This window comes from Marmota monax, unplaced genomic scaffold, assembly GCF_021218885.2.
Source record: "Marmota monax isolate L192 unplaced genomic scaffold, Marmota_monax_Labrador192_F-V1.1 WCK01_AAM20220418_F8-fsc00036, whole genome shotgun sequence".
Classification (NCBI taxonomy): Eukaryota; Metazoa; Chordata; class Mammalia; order Rodentia; family Sciuridae; genus Marmota; species Marmota monax.
This window is the reverse complement of record NW_026694491.1, coordinates 3,722,447-3,744,693: the sequence shown is the minus strand read 5'-3', so window position 1 is coordinate 3,744,693 and position 22,247 is coordinate 3,722,447. Positions and strand designations below refer to the sequence as shown.

Here is a 22,247-nt window from a genome sequence, read left to right as displayed (position 1 = left end):
TGGTAGATGTAGAGCTGGTTGGTAAGACTGTAGCCTAAATGTATGCACCTTTAACCTCCCCTCTTTCTCATTTCTTTCTGGAATAACATAACAACCATCAAGTATTCAGTGGTGTGGGAGAAGGAGGACATAAAAAAGAGATAGATGTGGTTGATAAATGGCAGACAACCAGTATTAGGATGAAGTTGCAGAGGATGAGTACCTAAATTCTCTGTAATCATTGGTCCAAGCATTCTAAAACATTTTCCAGAATGAATGTGAACTAACTGGGAGATTCATGGGATTTCTGCAACTGGACTGGAGTTCCAGTCAATCACAGGATCCATAACCATCTTCATAAAAATTAAAGTTGAGAGGCCAGCTTCTACCAGGACCAATATGGAATTGGATCATACACTATATTTCAACCCCTTGAACTAGCTATTCAGACCCATCCAGTCATTTAATAATTTTGTATTGATGTGTCTCCACCTTTTATTCAGTTTAAGTTTTGGGATCCCATTTGTCATGTTATGGAAGGATGCTGTACCTGGCAAGTACTTGCAAAAGGAAGAGAACTTCCATAAAAATATACAAATTTCAGGAATGTTAGAAGTATAATGAGAGACGTAACAGTATTTGGAGAGTGGAATCCACTGGAGAAAATAAGCTTAAGAATTCCTGTAGATGCTTGGGGATGAGAGAAAGTCCAACAGCTATCTGAAATGCTTAACTTCTGTTGGTATTTAGAAAGTGATAGTGGCTGGGAATTTGCACAGGATGGAACAAAAAAATATTGAAATCTGTTGGAACAGTGATAGTTTGTCTGTGGTCACATTTTTGTCTCAGTTATAAAGAGAAGTGTCCATGTTACTTTATTTTCAGTCCAATTCCGTTCTACCACATTGTGTTTCCACTCTTCCTTTTCTTATAGACACATCAGGTCTCATTGCATGTATTTACATTTTCCTCTTTTGAGAGGCCATTTATTCTTGATGAACAGAGATCACTGTCTAATTATGCATGGGACACAAGCAGTTTGGGATAACCTTCTTGAATAATTTTAATATCAACATGCTTTAAATATTTATTACTTTGGGGTAATTTTGCAAATTTTAGAAGAGCTTTTTGACTGTCTTTTTTTGTATTAGGAGGAATGAATCCCTAATTGGACAAAGAAGAATAAAATATAGGGACAATTTTGCTTATAAAAAGGCAAATGTACCTTCAAAGAAGTTTAAAGCTGTAGTACTAGAGATTGGAAGAGTAAGTTTCTTTTGAGTTGTGAATTTTAATTAATTGATGAAACTAATTAAGAGATTACATATCTAAAGATGATTAACTATATTTTAACTTATTATAATATGAGACAGAAATACCAACAAGCATAATTTTATAATTCCATACTACATTGTAAATTATTCAGTTATCATTTAGATATTTTTATAATAACATTTCTATTGGAGTACTTTTGTTAATTTTGATAGTAATTTTAATTGAAAGATCTAATGAAACCACCCTGTTTCAATGTCAAGATATAATCATTAAAGTATGAATAAATTATTCTTTTGTGTTCAAAGTTTAAATTTAATATGTAACATATTTATTATTTCTTTAAGAATACAGATATATCATCAAGGAAAAGAAACATTAAAAAGGAAACTCTAAGAGATTTTTATTCAAAAAATCCATATATTTTGGAAATTCCAGAAAATGAAAGGTATTAACTAATTAATTAATTCAATAAATGTTTATTTGATTTTGCTCTGAGTTGGGCATAATTTGGGGTACTAAGGACACACTGGTGAACCAAACAATAAAATCACTGTCCTCAAGGTGCTTACTTTAATGAAAAATAATAGTAGTCAAGTAAACACACAAGTAAATAAGACAGTTTAAAATTTTACTATAAATTTTATAAAATAAATGAAACAGATGATATACTATAGAGTAATTGGCTATGAATAATTGATGGCAGCAATAATGTAGATGCAGGGTCAGGAGATCAAATATAAATTACTTTTAATTATCAGAGGACCTGATAATTTTTTTAAAAAATTTTAACTGACACATAAAATTTTACATATTTATGGGTAACAGTACAGTAATTCAATACATGTATACAATGTATGATGACCAAATCAGTGAAACTAGTATTTATATCTCAAACACTTATCATTTCTGTACTGGGAACTTTTAGTTATTTTGAAACATATCATAAATTATCATAAACTACTATTATCCTATTGTGTTATATAGAACACTTAATCCAATTCCTCCTATCTAGTTGCATTGTATGATGACCAAATCAGTGAAATAGCATTTACATCTCAAACATTCATCATTTCTGTACTGGGAACCTTTAGTTATTTTGAAACATATCATAAATTATCATAGACTATTGTTATCCTATTGTGTTAGAATACTTAATCCAATTCCTCCTATCTAGTTGTATTTTGGGATCTATTGTTCAATCCCTTTCTCTGTATTTTTCCTCTCTCATACACTTTGTAGTCTCTAGTAACCACAATTATACTCTCTCCTTTGAGATCAACGTTTCCCCCCCACAGCTTCCTCAAATAAGTGAGAACATGCAGATTTTGTCTTTCTAGGTCTAGCTTATTTAATTTAACTTACTGTACTACAATTCCATCCATGCTATCACAAATGACAAGATTTCATTATTGTTAAATGGCTGAATAATATTCTACTGTATATATGTATCACATTTTGTTTATTCGTGCATCGATGGACATGTAGGTTGATTCTCTATCTTGGCTATTATGAATAGTGCTGTAATAAATATGAGAGTGCAGGTATCTTTTTAATATAATAACTTCACTTCTTTGGATATACACTCAGTAATGAGATTGCAAGATCACATGTTAATCAGCATTTTTGTTGCTGGGATCAAAATATTTGACATGAACAACCTAGAGGAGGAAGACTTTAGTTTGAACTCCTGGTTTCAGAGGAGTAATCCATGATTCACTGACTCATGGCAAGAAAGCTTCTCAGCTCATGGCAACCAGTGAAGGGAGATCAAGGGAGGTGGGGGAGGAGGCAGAGAGAGAGAGGCGCCATGGACAGATAAAAGTCTAGGCTGTGGCTTCTGGTGACCACTCTCCTTAGCCATGCTCAGTTTGCCAACAGTTACCAGCCAGTAGTCCATTCAGACATCAATCCAACAAATGAATTAATCCTCTGACAAGGCCACATCTCTCATAATCCAATCATTCACCTCTGATCATTCCTGCATTATCTAACACATGAGCTTTTTGGGGAATATGAAAGATTCAAACAACAACAATGTGGCCTTTGTATTTTTTATTTTCGAGGAACTGCCATACAGTGTGCCATTGTGGCTATATCCATGACCTAATGTTCTGATTATCAAACTTACCATGGCAAAATGTTCAGCTGCTATTTCTATGAATATGTATTTATGATTCTTATAATTCTTTATACATCTCACCTTCATTATATAATGTCTTTTACTGTTTAGTGATTTTGATCTTAAATTGCACCACAGAGATATTAATAGAGCCCCTTCTACTATTCTTTTGTTTGCATTTGCCTATTATTTTCTTGATAATTCTTTCATTCTCTTTATTTATATTATGACATAAGTGTCCGTGTTTATTGAGTATTCTATTCTGTTGTCACTGTCAACTTTGTCCTTTAGCAAGTATTCATGAAGATAGCTTGGAGCTCTCTTTTCTGTTCTGTTACTCTATTTATCTACATTTAAGTTAATATCACACCATCATAATTACATTGGCTTTAAATTAAATCTTGCTGTCTGATAGAAAGTCTCTCTAGCTTGTTCTTTTCCTTCATGTAAATCTTGGATAATCTTTTACAAAATAGGATGGCTTGTCAAATATTCAAAATTCTATTGTGATTTTGATAAGGATAGAATTGAATAGATACACTGGTTTAGGAAGTTGTTTTTTTTTTTTTTTGAGCCTATCTCAATATTGTAATTTTAGTCTCAATCTCAATATTGAGTCTATCTTCTAATAGATAGACCATGGTCTTAGGTATTATAATTCCTTTTAATAAATTTACATTTCTATGATTTTTCCCCTAAAGGTATTAAACATCTTTTGCCAGCTACATCAAGGAGTGTTTTTTTGAAATTAGTATATGCAATATTTTAAAATTACATTTTGAATTATCCTAGTCTTTGTATAGTAATAATAGAACTTTGATGCACACCCTCTAAACAACTTGATAATTTATTCATAGATACAGGTTTTTGTGTGGACTGTCATGCTGTGAACAGATAATGAAAGTTTTTCTTATTTCTTTCTAAAACTCAAGCCTCTTCTTTTTTCTCTTGTCTAGCATGTAGACTAAGACCTCAATATTAAATAGTTTGTGATAATGAACTTACTTATTGTAACATGCATTTAAAAATACTTATTATTTTCAGATAATTGTAGATTTATACCTAGTTATTAAGAAATTTACCCCATCTCTCCTTCACTTAGTTTGTAAGGGTAACTATATAACTTTCATACAGTGTCACAACTAAGAAATTGATGTTGGTATAATCCAATGACCTTATTGAGATTACAGCAGTTTTTCATGCATGCGCATGCATGGGTGTTTGTGTGTGTGAGTGTGGGTTTAGTGCTCTGCAATTTGTAGGACTTTAGATGACCATCTCCATAGTGATAGATCCGGTTGTTGGAATCCCCTAAATGTTAAGAAATGTCAGGTGATAGAAGGAGAAACATTCTGCATTCTCTGTGGGCTGACAGTTAGTTCCCAGCCAAGCTCCCTGGAGTCTGTCAGTTCTGTGCCAAGATACCTGCAGGAAGCCTGTCTTCTCACCCATTCCCTGAACTAGCTCACCCTCAGTGGTGGGAAAGATGCAGCTAATTGTCTCAGCTCATCTTAGGATTTTGAGGAGATTGGCCTCCTCATATTAGTACAAGAGTAATCTTTATTTTGGAAATGGTATTTTTAATTTTCACAATACTTATTAAAACAATTCATCTTTGTTGGGAAACCATTAGCATATCACTAAAAAAAAAAAAAAAAAAAAGCAAAGCACAACAAAAAGCACCAGAAACCTGGAATTAAAAGGAAGTAATCAACAAAATCCCAAACACTTAGAACTGAGGGGTAATGTAAAACATGCTTGCCCAAAGGAAGCTTCTCTCCATCCTTTCTTCTTCACATGGCTGCATCTCTGCCGCAAGTGCGTGTCTGCCTGCCTGCCTGCCTGCCTGCCTTTCCTCTCTCCTCTTTATCTTCTAATTCCTTTTATCTTCAGATTCAGAATGCTATCTGTGTAAGAGAGCAGAGTACTTGAACTTACCTGTTGGCATCTGTTTTTCCTTCTTCTTTTTCTTCTCTCCCTTCTCTAATATAAATCAGGTAGAATGGTACAGGCCAGTGAGGGAGCAACTCTACCCATGGTACCAAATAAATGGATAAAATTGTTTTGAAGAAATGAGGTTATGCTCTGCATAACTACTCTAAAAAAAGTAGTTAGGCTACTTTGAGTTTTTATAGGCATTACTTTTTAACTACTGGTTAAAAATTGAATTTTTTTCTGGAGCTTATTGAATGTGCATATATGAAGTTATTTAGTCTATATTTGTCTGATATTTTAGTTCCTCTGCAAGTCTAATATTAGACAAAAATTTGCTCGATTGTTTTTCCTTAAAGACCAATACAGAGAAGTGATTTTCTCATTTAATATTGAAGTTACTTGATGAATGTGAACATTATATCATAATTTATTTGTCTTATCCCAGTGGGCATTTGGTTATGAAAGAAAAGCTCTGGTTGAGCTGAAACATGGTGGGGGGAGTTGAAGGCACTCTGTGGTCTCTTTGTCCCTAGTGTTTATCTCTGTGCCTTCCTTTCTACCTTATTTCACATTTTTACCACTGAGCAAATGATAAATAAGCCAGAAACTTTTGCATAAGGGCAGTCAAGTGACTTCTTGATGTATTTTGTACAAATTGGAATCATTATTCTTTATTAAGGGTTTGGAAGTTTTTGTATAATTCCAAAGCTGCTTTCTCCCTTGGCAGAAATAAGAGACCCGATGTTAGAAAAATAGCACAACGATACCTGATGATTCACATGAATCCTCTAATATTAGATTATATTAAAAGAAAAAGGTTTCATCAAATAGTTCTTGAAGAGATGCCCTGGAGAGCTCAGATGAACCTGTATCTGGCAATCACATACTACAACCTGCTTTTACAAAAGCTAGGAGAGTGCACGAAGACGAAACCTGGCATTTCACACACAATGGTCAGGTATAGTATGTTATCAGTCAGTTGTACATTTTTAGTCTCATGAACATGGATTGTGTTTCTATATTCAAGCCTTCAATATTTATAACAATGGGTTTACAGAATATCTTGATACTGGCCATTGGTGCATTTCTTACATTTTTAAAAAAATCTCAGAATCTATTCTGTCAAACAGGTGCTGTGTTAATTTGCATATATCTTGAATGTGTTTGTGGGTATAGTTTTCAGGGCAAGGATAATTCCAAGAGAAATTTAGCATGAATTGTATTATAACTGTATGTATTAGCAGACACTAGACAGATCTTGATTTCATTTAGAGGTATATTTGAAGCCTCTATAAATAGAGATCTTATTTTCTCATATGATGTAAGCTTTTCTATAGCTATTTCAACAGACATTTTTGAGCTCTAATTGAATGTGTTCAGCTAAATGCTGTGAAAGATAAAAATTGAAGATAGATATGTAACATGGAAGATAAAAATTGAAGATAGATATGTAACACCATTAGAAAGGTGATAGAGAGTCAATCATTCATTAAAAACAAAACCTTTTTGATTACCTGTTAGCTACAAAGCACTGAGTTAGGTGCAATGAACATACAAAGATGAATAGGATGCACAAGTTAGAGTTGGTAAAGTTATCATAAACATTCTCAATAATTGCAATCAATGGTAGAAGGTCAAGTACATATGAAGTCTTTGTTATAATAGGCTTTTCACTAGCTGGACCTAACAGCAAAGGTTTCATGGAAGGGACAAGCAGTCCTGGTCTTGATGGATAAGCAGGTTTAGAAGTGTGCAGATGGTGGATAGTTGTGAGGATGTTTAGAGGTGATAGTTGGAAGAGCGAAGGTCAGAGCCTGGGTAGGACACACAGGATGTGTCCAAATAGTCTGATTAGAATCTAGGGCATATGAGAAGAGTGGTGTGCAGTAATTAGAGAAGTAGGTATGTACCAGATCATGGAGAATTTTCCATTTTTGTTAAATCTGAGCTTTACTTTATATACACAAAGAGATTATTGAGGGTTTTTGAACAGGACTGTCATAAGAAATTTCTTTGGCAGCAATATATCAAATAGATTGGAGAGAGGAAAGACTGAAGACAGGGATATGAATTAAGAGGGTATTTATTTCAATAATTCAATGAAGAAAAAAAATGTAGGTCGAAATTCACAGTGAACTTGATTCTGGTGTCAGTTTCTCCAGTATTTTGGTTAAAAATCACTGTCAGATTCACTTTCACAAAAACATCTGTGGATAGATCCCTTTCCTATGTGGACCAGATCTGCATTCAAGAAGCAGTTAACTCACCAAGTGACCTATTCTTGGGGCCAGGCCAGGGAAAAGGATTGGCTTCCTTACTATTCTGTGGACATGGAGAAATCTTCTTGGAGCTTCCAGTCATGCATCACCATTTAACCATGATCACTTGATGGTACAATAACACAAAGATCAAATTTGTGTCAGAGTAACTTGCTGATAACTTTCATTTTATTAAAGCTGTTAATGTATACTCAGTGTTAAATTAATTACTCAATTGTACATTTTATTTTATTTTTTACAATCCTTTTTAATTTGTTCTTTTTAGATATACATGACAGTAGAGTGTATTGTGACATATACATACATGGAGTATAACTTATTCTAATTAGAATACCATTCTTGTGGTTATATATGATGTGGTGTTTCACTGGTGGTGTGCTCATATATGAACATAGCAATTTTAATGGAAGATTGTTTACTGTTTAAATTTTATTTTTAAAAAGAAATAACAGTGGTTATGAACACTCTGCTCTATATAGTAGGCCTCTTCACTGAATTGTGTTAAAATTAGGTGGCTTTAAGGTGACAAAAATTAGTGTTTCAGCACTCACAGAGGGAGTATAGATCTTTCATCTCCATCTTCAAGGGCACTTTTAGGGAAATAGATAATGATGTTAAAATTCCCAATGTCAAGATTATATTGTATAATTTTAAAAATGAAATGGTAAAATGTTTGATTTTTATTAAGTGTTAAAATATTTTATGATATAAAATTTGAGAGCACTCAAAATATTTAAAAGGTAAAAATAGATTTTATTTGACAGATTTCATTCCATGTTGCTTAAATTGTTTCTTAATGTGATTTTTTTCCCTTTGCAGTTTCCGATCATGTGATCCTAATATGTTCTCACTATATAATTCAGGAACAGTATTGCCAACAGCAAAACTGACTCTGGAAAATTATAAAACAATGCTTGATTTCCTACTTACAGCTAAAAGAAGAAAGGCCAACTTACCATCAGGTAAAATAAATATGTTGACTTACTATTGAATGACTCTATAGTTGTGCACACGCCAGTTTCCAAAAACCCAACAATTTAGTTCAGTTGTTAAATTTTGATATTTTAATAGGACATTCTTGTTTGCTCTGTTAAAAAATTTTATATTTTACTGGGTTTGGTGATGCACACCTGTAATCCCAGTGGATCAGGAAGCTGATGCAGGAGGATTGCTAGTTCAAAGCCATCCTCAGCAACTTATTGAGACCCTATCTCTATATAAACTATAAAAAGGAACTAGGGATGTGTCTCAGTGGTTATGCACTCTTGGGTTCAATCCCTGGTACCAAAAAAAAGAAAAGAGAAAAATTTTGCATTTTATGGTATCACCATATATACCTGGACATACCTATTTAGTGTTACAACCTAAAGCAGTTTGACTATTCAATAAAAATGTAATATTCTTTTGTTAAGCATAGGTAGGCTTTGGTGGTTGAAGATAGATGAAGACTTGCTATCAGGTGTAGTATTTTAGTGGAAATAACTTTCTAAACAAATTCTATCAGACACACTGATACAAGTAGACACAAAAATGGTCATAATAGCTGATTTTGTGCTCAAGGTAGTGCATGCTGCCCTAGGATCTCCAACTAGCACTTTCTTTGAAAGCTCACTCTCAGATGAATGTGACAGTGTTCTGATGGCAGGACCATGAAATGTTGTTATCTGCTCAGGTATCAGGGCTCTGAGAGGTGGAGACATGCTGGTGAACAGCTCTTTAGATCTGGGTGCTGTACTGGTGACTATTGTCTGCCAAATTTAAGTGACATTTTTATCACTTTCTTGCACAGATACTAGAGCAAGCCTACACACTATTCCTAACCAATAATCTAACTTATTTACTAGCCATTTCACAAACAAAAGTTATTTCTTTTCTTTTTTCTTGTTTTGGCACCAGGGATTAAACCCAGGGGTGCTTAGCCACTGAGCCACATCACCAGCACTTTTTATATTTTATTTTAATATTTATTTTTTAGTTGTAGTTGGACACAATACCTTTATTTTATTTATTTATTTTTATGTGGTGCCGAGGATTGAACCCAGGGCCTCGCATGTGCTGGGCGAGTGCTCTACCACTAAGCCACAACCCCAGCCTTTATATTTTATTTTGAGACAAGTCTTGCTAAGTTGCTTACGGCCTTGCTAAGTTGCTGACACTGGCTTTGCACTAGCGATCCTCCTGCCTCATGATTACAGGCATGAGATTACAGGCATGCGACACTGTCAAAAGTTATTTCTAGTAATTTTTTTCTTTTATAAATCCATTTACATAGATTTTTCATAATGGCATTTCAAGTGCAATGAAGCTTACTGCTGATTTGGGACCTTGGTATGCTAGTTAACTGTCCCAGTAGTGTCTATTCATGTTGAGGTACTTGGCATACTTTCTAGTTGCTTCAAGGGTGCAGTTTAGTTTTAACTGGTACCTGTACATATAATGTGTGTATTGAAATATTTGAAAGTAAATCCCATAATATAGAATATGAGTTTTGTATATAGATAATAATATGTAACTTCCTGAGCTTTTTTTTTTTTTTTTTTTGGTTTGGTTTTAAACTGGCTCCCTGCCTACTACCCACCATGAAATTGTCAAGATATTCTGCTATTAAGACATTATCTAGTGGGGCTGGGGTTGTGGCTCAGCGATAGAGCACTTGCCTGACACGTGCAAGGCCCTGGGTTCGACCTCAGCACCACATATACATAAATAAAGGTATTGTGTCTAACTACAACTAAAAAATAAATATTAAAAAAAGACATTATATAGTGCAGATTGGAAGAGAAGGTTTGTGACAGAAGCAGTGCTCCTATTTTGGTGCTGCACCAGTGGGCTGAGTTGCTGCACTCCCAAACTCAGGGAGCTGCTACTCACTTGCTAGTGTATATGTCCTGGAGATGGCCTGCTTGGAAATTAACAAACAGTGGGATCCTGTCATTTTCCTTCTAAAACATAGTTCATTTCTACCTCTGTTCCCTTTATCCTCATCTTTGCCTGAATTATTGTTCTCTGTATTTTTCCAACTTATCCCATTCTTTAAAACCTAAGAACTTTCTGCTCTGGAAATTTCCCCTGGTTCTTTTTGTCCTGGCCAGTCCCATCATTTTTTCAAGTTTAACTAGCATTTATTTCCCTGAATTACTTATTTGATGCTTATTTCCTACTGTGTTTTCCAGAACTTATATCTATGTTTTAAATCATATTTTTTTTTGCACTGTAGATGCTGAAGAATTTTCTACATTTGTGAATTCCAAAGCTAGTGAAGATAATGTGTCCAAGACACAACCAGTTTATGAATTGGACTCTCAATCAGCTCTTAGTGTCAGAGAAAGGGACCGAGCACATTTGGAACTGGATTCTTTTACGAGAATCTTTTTACATTGCAGGAGAGCCATGGTAATGTGATCCTTTTCATTTACTTAGGTAGTGGGTATAAATTGCAGCTTATAAATTCAGGCCAGTAAGATATATTGTGTTTATTTATATAATATACATAATTTTAGCTTTGATGAGACCTCTTCCTCCTAAGCAACTTTTGAGGTTTGCCTGCTAAGGCACTGAAGTCTTATGCACTGTCAAATTGTCAGGAAGAGAAAGTATGTTCCTTTAGTCATGTGTTGCCCATCCACCCACAGCCTAGGTGGCCTTCATGAAGTTCCTGGGGCTGTGTATACACCTCTCCACTGGTTTCATGCACAGGTGGGACCTGAGATCCTCTTGTGATGCCATAGGCTTCTCTCTGGGGTCTTGATGACTCCTGGGGAGTACCATAGCCCTCTTTCTTTTCTCTAGAACAAAGGAAGGTCTTTCTAGGCTACAGAAAGTCTTGCCCCTACCCCAACCTCCTTCTTCTGTTCCCTTGTGTCTTCTCTCTTCTTTCTTTTAAATATTGTGTGATAAATTGTTAAACTCAGGATCGGAATTACTAGTTATAAAAAAAACAGCTTGCTTTTCATCATAGCGTGAAGAGTATATGCTTCAAACCTTCCAAGAGGTGAAGGGACTCTTTCCAGTCTAGTCAAGGAAAGAACACTGAAGTTTCCATATTCTCTACGGAGTGGAGAGTGATTTTACAAAATGCAAAGTAAACCTAAATCATTTCAACTTCAGGGCCTTCAAAGAGCCAAGCCCTGCTCACCTTGTATAACTCAATTCTTCTTATTTCTGCTCTTATTTAGCATACTCCTGCCTTCATGGTCCTGAACAATGACATTAAACTTTTTTTATCTCTAGTTCTTATTTTCACCCTCCATCCTTGGTGCTTGCTGTTCCCGGAGCCTCAAATACTCTCCTCCTACCAATAAAAGCCCTACCAGTATACCTTCATGTGACTTGTGACTTGTTCAACTCACCATTCAGGTCCCTTCTCATAGAGAACCTCATAGAGAACCTCTTTCCTGATCACCTTGCCTCAAGTAACATGTCCTCTTGCATCTTATCAGGTCCCTACCTACTTCTCTTTATAAAGCATATTATTCCCTGAAATAATATTTTTGCCTATTTTTCTAGTTGGTCTTCTCTAATAAGTTTAGGAAACATAAGGGGAGATCCAGTTGCCCTTGCTCTACTTCTTTATACCCAGAACCTAGAACAATGGGATTTTTGGATTCAGTCCATTCCCATGCATCTCCTCCTTCCACACTTAGTAGATTCGTGACTAGGCAAGTAAACCCCATGCTTCTATTTCCTCATTGTGTAGAGTACTAGTGTAAACCTATTTTAGGAATTGTGAGAACTAAACCAGGTAGTGCATATAAATATCTTATCACAGTATCTAGCATATATGAGAAGCACATAACAAATGCACTTAGTTATTTTTGACATGTAAGATTTGTAGAAAGGTAAAGTTTTTCAGAGGACTATAACTTTTGAAACTTAGTCTTTTGGACATTGTGTTTGTCTTAGGTTCTTGCTCATCGTGGTGGCTATTGGACTCTGCTTCAGAACTGCTGTCGGGCCTTTTGGAACTTTACTCAGGAGCTGCAAATACTTCTTAAACAGGCAGTAGATCTTTATAAAACATTTCCTGTTAGCCAGGATGCTTTCCTCTGTATCTCAGTTTTACCATTCTATTTGGGAGCAGAATTACTTATTGACATGTTAATACATCTACAAAATATCGATTCTGTTAAGGTAAGAGCATTTGGGAAATTTTTTAAAATTGTATTTTCAATTTAAAATATCTTTTGCCATGCGGTTTTGTATAATCCAAATTGACATTTTTCTTGAGTTCCTATTGATTTGTCTGTATTTCATTGCTTCTCAGTATTATTTTGCTCACAATAACTTGAATTAATATCAATGAAAAATATTTTAGCTTAAAAATTCTGTTTGTTTGGAGGGAAGGGAAAGTAACATTAACTGAGCTCTAGCTCCTACATAAACTAATCTTAATGTATTTAATCAATATATAAATCTTTTGACAGACAGAAAGGAAATGGATTCCATGAGAGATAACATTGCTCATTAGTTGACCTTTTCCACTGCTTTACCTGTTCCTATTTTGTTATTCCAGGTCCACTAGAATTTGCAGTTTTAAAGAGTCTAGCACACTGTGTTTTAAATTACAGAAATAAAATAGAAACAATGCAAATATAAAAGATAACCAAAATGTATTGAGAATTAGTAAGTATATAAACACATTGAGCTGTGAGGTTTGTGATGTTTCTGGAGCAAAATATATAACAACAATAGCATAAAAGACAGAGAAGGTAAATAAAATTAATATTTAAATTTTGCATACTTCATATAAAGTGGTATGATATTAAGCAAAATGTGATCAGTTAAGGATACATGCAATGATCTTCAGAGTAACTACCCAGAAGAGATATAGGTAAAAAGTCCATAAAGTAAAAGGCAAGACTAAGTAATAGTTAATGAACTTAAAAGAAAGAAGGAGGGCTGGGGTTGTGGCTCAGCAATAGAGTGCTTGCCTAGCATGTGGGAGGCCCTGGGTTCAATTCTCAGCACCACATAAAAATAAATAAATAAAAATAAAGGCATTATGTACAACTAAAAGAAATAAATATTAAAAAGAAAGAAAGAAGGTTCGATCCTCAGCACTACATACAAACAAAGATGTTGTGTCCACCGAAAAAAAACCTAAAATAGGAAAGGCAGCAGAATACAACAGACACTAGTATGGCAATATGTAAATCAATGGATGTGTAACTGATGTGATTCTGAAATCTGTATACGGGGTAAAAATGGGAGTTCATAACCCACTTGAATCAAAGTGTGAAATATGGTATATCAAGAACTATGTAATGTTTTGAACAACCAACAATAAAAATTAAAAAAAAAATAAAAAAAAGAAAAAGAAAAAAACCTAAAAAATAAATATTAAAAAAAATTCTCTCTCTCTCTCTCCCCCCCTCTCTTTTTTTCAAAAAAAGACTTGGCAATTTTAATCTTGATTTGGTAATAATCTCAGATTGCTATGGTAAAGGCTAGATATATTGTGATGCCTAGTTTTGTTGGAGTACCTCCAATTTTGAATTTGTCTTGGTTTTACATTTTCTTTGGTGTGAAATATTTTCACAGCCTATCAGAAATCCTAATTTTTGTTGTTTTTCTTAAAATAGGTCTGAGAATATAGGAAAAAGCAAACTCATTTGGTCACTGCCTATGAGTCAGTGAGAACTCACACTCAGGGGAATTTACCACTATTCAGGTATTCAACATGCAGGTCTGCCTACTGAGCATTAGAGGGACATCCTTCCCAATGGGTATTGTCTGTTCACCTTAAAACTACCATCTACACACCAAGCAGCTCTTTGTTGGTCAGTCAAGAGCCGTTTGTAGGGCACTGTTCAAGTGAAGATAGAATCCAATCATTGCTAACCCAGTTCCAGGGTTAGTCCTAAGGGAAAAGAAGCTCCCTGTTTATGAGTGTCTCCTCCTGCCTTTTCCAGGTATTTCTGTCTTATTATGGAGCTCTTTGGGGCACTGCTGTCCAAATTTGAGTGTTATTTTTGACATCATAAAAGACATCATGGGTGTTTCAGGTTTCAAGAGACAGCAAGGTAGTAACTGCTCCTTGAAAGCAAATTCTGTGGTGAAAAGTCCCAGCAGTTGTGGCTGGGAAGTGATCATAGGCTTTTGACATAAGCCCTAGTCCACATAGTATACACCAGAGAGTTTGTCCAAACCAGATCCTGCTGTCCACTGTGTAGACTTGGGAAGTTTTACTTGTTCCCATTTAGAATGCCCAGTTGATATTCCTTAGAAGGGTGGCTTTCCATGCCTTTTAATTTACAATACTAGGTACGGGAGACATTTTCCAGTCAGATACAATGTCTATTCTTTTAATAGAATCAGATAAAAAAGATGCAACCAGTTCACGTGAAGCCGGTTCAGTTATAACAACTTGGTTGTTAATTCCACAGCCCTTACCTTTGTTTGAATTTTATCGACAGGTTTTGGTTTTACAGGGCTAAGTAAGAGTAATGTTCCTCAGTCAGACAAAATATACATTTACATGAAGAGTTGCACAGTATTCTCCAAAAACCTATATGTTCTGCTCTCTGGAAATTCTTCTAATAATAGAAATTGAAAATACATTCTGGACACCCAGAGCTTGAAGAGCTTCCTGGTAGTTGAACACATTGATGCGTCAGCAAGATAGCATGGCCTGATTCTGTGGTGAGAGTGCTTGGAAGCTCTGCATCTCAGACCCTCCCAGATCTCGTCCTGTATATCTTCTCATGTCACTGTTCCTGAGTTGTATGCTTTATAATATAGCTGTAATCATAGTGTAGTGCTTCAAGTGAGTTCTATGAGTTGTTTAGTGAGTTTTCCACCCTGAAGGTGTAATGAACACCTGATTTTATAGCTGAGTTAGAAGAGCAAGTGACCCTGAGACTTGTGGTTGAACAGAAGGCAGTCTTATGACACTGATTCTGGATAAGGTCATAATTGAAGTGCAATATATCCATATAGAATGGAAATAGCTCAGTGTCTTTGTGTATTCATCAAATTGGATCATTATGCAGAGCCCAAAACAATAAGTCCTAATAAAAGCTAAAAGACCGAAATCTTTGTTGACCACCACAGAATTAAATTATAAGTAGATTGCCACACATATAGGAAGAAAAATCTCCAAATATTAGGAAATTAAATACTGCACTTCTAAATAACCCAAAGGGGGGAAACAAACCAAGGGAAATTATAAAATATTTTAAACTGATGATAGTATATCAAAGTTTGTGGGATTCAAATAAGGCAGTGCCTTTATAGCTTTATAGAAATAAGGAAGCAATAACCCCAGCTATCTAAGTGCCCATTTATAGGAGCTAGAAAAAGAAAAGCAAATTAACTCCCAAGTAAGTAAAAAGAAGAAAGGACATAAGAAGAAATGAAGAAAATGATAAGAACAGAAAGCAATTAGATATAAAGCAAAACAAAAAGAAACTTGGAGATAATTAATAAGGTCAAAATAAGTCATTTGAAAAGATTATTAAAGGTGGAATACTCCCAAGAACAAAAATGAGAAAGCATAAATTATTGCTATCAGTAATAAAAGAGGAATATAATGATAGACACTATGGATATTAAAAGAAAAAGGAATATTAGATTAATTTTTACTAATGAAGTTGACAAGTTAGATGAAATGGACACATTTATTGGAGAGCACAACTTAACAAATCTTGCACAAGAAGAAATAAAAAATATGAACTACCTAAATATATTAACAAGAAATTAAATTCAAAATCAGAAACCTTCACATAAGGAAAACTCCAGACTCAGGATATTTTCCTTGAGAAATTTCAACCAAAATACATGGAAGAAAAAATAAATCTTACACCAGATTTTATTCAATATAAAGCCAGCTTAACCTTGACAGATACATCAACAAGAAAAATATGAATTAATATTCCTCATGAACAGGCAAAAACTCCTTAATTAAATGTTAGCAGACCATTCCCCATAATATATGAAGTATGCAAATAATGATATAATATATATAAATATCAAAATATGCAAATGATGATAAAGTAGGGTGTATTCTGGAAATGTAAAGTTAATTTTTAAAAATAAATCAAAGTAATTTACCATATTTTAGCAAGATAAAGGAAAAAATAATATGACTATTGGAATAAATACAGTCAAAGCATTTAGAAAGCTCAGTATGCATTAATAAAAAAAATTTTAAAAATTCTCAGAAAACTAGGAATAGAAAATATCTTTTGCCACCTGATAAAGAGTATCTACAGATAACATCATGGTTAATAGTGAGATATTCCACGTTTCTCCCTAAGATTTTGAACAGAGCAAGGATGTCTGCTTATTTCACTTTTATCAAACATCATGTTAGAGATCCTGGCCAGTGCAATAAGACAAACTAAACAAACAAAAGAAACATAGATCAGAAATAAATAAATAAAAATACTTTATTTGTGTATATGATATGTATTTTTTTAACATAGAGAACTCTAACTTCCCAGGACTCTGCAATTAACTATTAGAACTAATAAATAACATAGTAGGATATAAGTTCAATATATAAAAATAAATGTACTTCTGTATACTAGTAGAAAACAATTTGAAAATAAAATTTTTAAAATAATGCCATTTATAATATCATCCAAAATTTCAGATATCTAAGAATACATCTAATGAAACTTGCATAAGAGTTTTACTATTATTGTTTTTTTGCTACTTTTCCTCTCCTGTGCCTGGGTTCCTCTTAACGGTGTCACTGGGATAGGAATACTTGGACTTAATTTATTCAACCATTTGGAGTTATTTCCTGGCCCTTAACCTGATTTAAGAAGCTTTGCTTTCTTTGCCTAAAGAGTTTTCAGAGAAATGCACAAATACATCAGGGACTCATGGGAAATGAACATAATATTGTAGTTAAAATAGTAACACCTTATTTCAGACAAAAAGAGTGCCTTCTAGAAGATTTACTTTTTTATAGGTTTGACCTTTACATCAAAGAATTATATACAACATTTTGCAAGTTAATGCACAAAACTTTATTGTTCATTATTACCTTATTATTTATTATTAAAACTTAATTTTCCTGAAGCTTTACCCTATTGGTTTAATATCCTTACTTAAGTGGATGCTGACTGTATACCAAGAAGTACAGACCTCAAACTATGTTGTCTAACATAGGAAACATTAGCGATACTATTTAAATTTAAGTTGGAAATATTTAAAATCAAGTAAAACAAAAAAATCATATTTCAGTAGTTCAGTAGACACGGGTCTAGTGGCTATATTGGAACTATATTGAACAACACAAATATAGCACATTTTTCATATTACAGCATATTGGACATTACTACCAGTTCAAATTATCAAGCTTTTATTTGCATAAAAGGAACATTTAAAATTTTCTATTCAGTTCTTTTTCATGTTATATTATCAATTTCATTTCTCAGAAAAATGTAGTAAAATATGAAATGACACATTTTTTTTCCAATATGTTACTTGCAGTTTATTATTTTTTTTCCTGTTAGTGGGGATTAAACTTGGGAGTATTCAATCACTGAGCTACATCCTTAGCCCTTTTTATTTTTTCTTTATTATTATTATGATTTTCTACTTGCAGTTCATTGAAGACAAAGGAGAGTTCATTTTTCCAAGCTGTTATGGGAATATTAAACATGATAATGGTGGTTCTAGCCTTTCTTTTGAGCATCCTTTGGATGATGTAAATGTGGTTGATTTGAAATGGATCCATGACTTTGTATTAAAATCCCTGGAAGTTTTATATCAAGTGGAAAAATGGGAAACACTAGTATCACTTGCCATTCAATTCAACATAATTTCACAGTACGTACGACTACTATATGGGCAATAAAAAAAAAGAGTGCATTAGAGTAAAAGTCTTTTTAACTAACGTTTGCTTTTTAATGTATTCTTTACTTCTGTCTAGTGAGAGGTACACAGAGCAGGTGACACCACTTCTGGTATATGCACAGCGCCAATTGCTTCTGAGAATACAGAAGTTCAAGGGCCCAGATATTACCCAGCAAGCTTGTGCAAGGTATGAGGCCGAGTATGGAGAGAAGGTAAGTTCTGCCCTATTATTCCTACAGTTGTGATTTTTAAGATTAGTACTTACATAAAAGATAGATTTAGGAATCAGATAAATTTTATTTTCACTTAGGCATTTATTATTCAAATCAACAAATGTTATTGAAAATCTGCCAAGTATCAGTATTTTCCAGGTAAACAGAAATTAAGTTCTTGTTCATGAGAAGCTTATATTCCGGTCACAGCTGACCTATTTGTTAGGCACAATGGGACAGTGTCTAGAGCCCAAGATATTTTTAGGGGCCTACTAAAAATTCTTTTTTTGATTTCTTTAAAAATAAGAAAAAAGTAACACTAAGGTCAAAGAAAATGTTTTAATTATCTACTGTTAGTATTTTTCTACTTAAACCAATATAATCATAAAACGTAATTTTTAGTATATATGTATTTTTTTAATGGAGGAATGGGTAAATGCAAAAAATACCCAAGGCCAGTGGAAATCATGGTACAGTTGGAATCAGATGGAGGAAAGAGATAAGTTGATTGTTTAACTAAATTTAACAAATAGGTATTGACTACCTAATCAGAACCAGTGCATACAGGTGTACAGTGTGTGTCCTGCTCAGAGTCCATGGTATATGTGGGACTGGAACCTTGTCCTCCATGTCCACAGCTGTCTGTGGGCTTGGGCTGTGGCCTTCCCCCAGCAAGGACTCCATTTTCTGCTCCTCACAGTTTCCTTCTGGCCCAGTGGGAGCCTTGCCTTTTGCATATTCTATGGGGGGAGAATACAGTCTGAGTTCCTGCTTCATGGAGTTTAATTTCGGAGGGGTAGGGATGGGGCCCGATAATAACATGCAGGCAGCTAAGCAGATCTATGATCATTCTAAGTTCTCTGAAGAAAATAACATAGGTCAATGGGATAGAGATTGGCTGGGGTTAGGGGTGGAAACTGAAGCAAGGGTGATCAATAAGATGCCTTCCACATGGTGACATTTAATGGGAAGGAGCCAGCCATGCAAAGATCTAGAGAAGGATCCTTGCAGCCCCAGGGAAGAACAAGGCCCTGAAATGGGACGGAAGGAGACTTGCTAGCTGGGATGGAGCAGATAATAGACAGGGCCAAAAGAAGGGTTGCCCCTTGTAGGTCTGCTTTGTTACTGCTTCCTCTTCTTCTCTATGTCTTAATGTAATGTGCCCAAGACTCTGTTCTCTGACCTCCTGTCTTCTCTATCTGCACACTCTCTCTCAGGAAGTTAGTTCCACCTGTGGCTTTAAGTACATTTTTATGATGATAACTATTGAAATTACATTGCAACTCCAGACCTTTCTTCTGAATTTATAATGATATGTATTAAGTGCCTTTATCAAAAAGTTTCAACCACAGAAGCAGAACTAGTAAATCAGAACTAGTATATGTCTCTCTGGATTTATTATATGGGATTGGCTTATATGATTGTAGGGATTGGCTAAGCAGGTCCAAAATCCATAGAGCAGGCCATCAGGAGCATGAACAGGAGGCAAGGACAGATGCTGTTATTCACAGATAGTCTGTGAGGGGAGAACAGCTATAGGCCCCATTCATGTTTGTTATTTGGAGTCCTTGTAATGGCTGGCTTGTCAAGGGCTGATTGGATTAAGCCAGGCCCACCAAGGATAATCTCCCTAATGTAAAGCCAGTTAATGAGGGATTTTAGAATCTGCCAAATCCCTTTACAGAGCACCTAGGTATTTGATTAAAGAACTGGGATGAGGTGCAGATATGTTACAAAAAGGATGCCTCCCTTACTTTCCTCTCATAGTTTAGCTCTAACTATTTGATCCACAAAAAAACTGTCAGATTATGGCATTTTCAGGAAAATGGATAGAACTTGAGAACATTATGTTAAGTGAAATAAGCCAAATGTAGAAGGTCAGCAGTCATGTTTTCTCTTATATGTGGGAGCTAAAGAAGAAAAAGGAAAAGAAAAGTGAGTGTGTGTGTGGGGGGGTCTCATGAAATCAGGGAGATCAGTAGAATAGAGGAAAGGAACCAGAGGGAGGCAGGAAGGGAGGGAAAGGGGAAATGCCAGGGGGTGATATTGGCCATATTATATTGTTATAGTGCATGCATGCAAGAATATGTAACAACAAATCCCACCATTATGTAAAACTATAATGCACCAATAAAAAATATGGTAAAGAAAAGTACCCCCGCCCAACCCACCACACTACCTGAGTATCAATAGCATCTATTAGATGTTTAATACACTTCTTAAATTTAGCACATCTCAAACAAACCTGTTCTGCCAAGTCTCCCCAGTTGGTGATAGCCCATCCTAGATGCTCAGTGAGATGCCTTGGAGACTCCCTGACTTCTCTCTTGCTTTCACATCCCACCACAAATTGGTTTTCAAATCTTCTGCCCTTAAAATACAGTCAGAATAGGACTATTTGCTATCTCTACTACTAATCCTCTGATCTAATTATTGTCATATGTATGGAATTAAACCAAGGGGCGCTTACAACTGAGCCACATCCTCAGCCCTTTTTATTTTTGAGACAGGGCTTCATAGGTTGCGTAGGGCCTCACTAAATTGCTGAGACTGGCTTTGAACTTGCTATCCTCCTGCCTCAAGCCTTCAGAACCACTGGGATTACAGGCATGTGCCATCATGCCCAGCTCATTGTTATATTTGCTTGGGTTAATGCGGTGACTTTCTCATTACCTTATACCACTACCTCTAGGAATGCGGCAGACAGAATAACCTTTTAAAAACCCAAGTCAGGCAGGTCACACTTTGGCTTGCTCTTCTATGGCGGCTTACTATCTGACTCAGAGTAAGTGAAAATCTTTACCATGGCCTTAATATAACTGTCTTACATAATTTCTCCCTCTGTGATTTGTAGTAACTCGTTTCCTATCACTTCCCTGCACTGCTCTTAAAGACATGCCTGCCTCAGGGTCTTTGCATTTGCTCTCACCCCTTTGAAATGCCCCTCTCTAGATTTCCATGTTGATTCCCCCCTCACTGTTTTCCAGTCTTTGCTGAATGTTCCCTTCTCTTTTGAGGCCTTTTCTTACCCCTCTATTGAAAATTATATGCTGTTTTTCTTCATTTCTCTCAATAGCAGTTATAACTCTTTAAAATGCTATACAATGTGTTTCACTCTCTTGTTTGTTTCCTCTCTTCTCCCACCAGAATAAGTTTCTTAAGACTAGGAATTTTTGTTCATTTTGTTTCTTTCTATCTCATCCCTTTAGCTTGGAACAGTGTTTGGCACATAATAAGTGTTCAATAAAGATCTGTTTAATGAAGGTGGAAAGGTGGGGAGAACCAGGTCCAGCATGTCCTTATTAGACTGTGGGAAGTCATTTGCATTTACTGGAATGTTTGCATCTCATTATGGAAATACACACAAGGGACATTAGACTGGGGTTCAAAGAGGGATGTATTTTGAGTGATAGGTTAGCTGACAGGATGGGAGTGAAAAAATAGAAGAATAAATTCAAGATTCATTAAAAGAATTCCATTCTGTCTAAAAATTACATGTTGCAGATTTTTTTTTTAAATTTGAGAACTCAAATATCTGTCAGAAAATAAATTGTCAAAATAATACAAAGAAGGGGCTAGGGTTGTGGCTCAGTGGTAGAGCACTTGCTTAGCATGTGTGAGGCACGGATTCAATACTCA

The 22,247-nt window shown here is 35.0% G+C and overlaps 1 protein-coding gene across 4 annotated transcripts in view; it reads left to right on the top strand.

Annotated features, from left to right (window-relative positions):
• The window catches only part of Cfap54 (cilia and flagella associated protein 54), a 295,409-nt gene that overhangs the window by 102,300 nt on the left and 170,862 nt on the right, over positions 1-22,247 (top strand). For 3 of the 4 annotated variants that reach the window (XR_009224446.1, XM_046419399.2, XM_058571287.1), the window contains 8 exons: positions 1,131-1,245; positions 1,599-1,699; positions 6,036-6,266; positions 8,407-8,549; positions 10,805-10,980; positions 12,490-12,717; positions 18,146-18,369; positions 18,473-18,608. Coding sequence is in view for 3 of the 4 variants with exons in the window: in XM_046419399.2 (XP_046275355.2) it covers positions 1,131-1,245; positions 1,599-1,699; positions 6,036-6,266; positions 8,407-8,549; positions 10,805-10,980; positions 12,490-12,717; positions 18,146-18,369; positions 18,473-18,608 (1,354 nt within the window). In the remaining variant the exon portion in view is untranslated. The remainder of the gene's footprint in view (positions 1-1,130; positions 1,246-1,598; positions 1,700-6,035; positions 6,267-8,406; positions 8,550-10,804; positions 10,981-12,489; positions 12,718-18,145; positions 18,370-18,472; positions 18,609-22,247) is intronic. The other variant, XM_046419397.2, reaches the window with a different exon arrangement.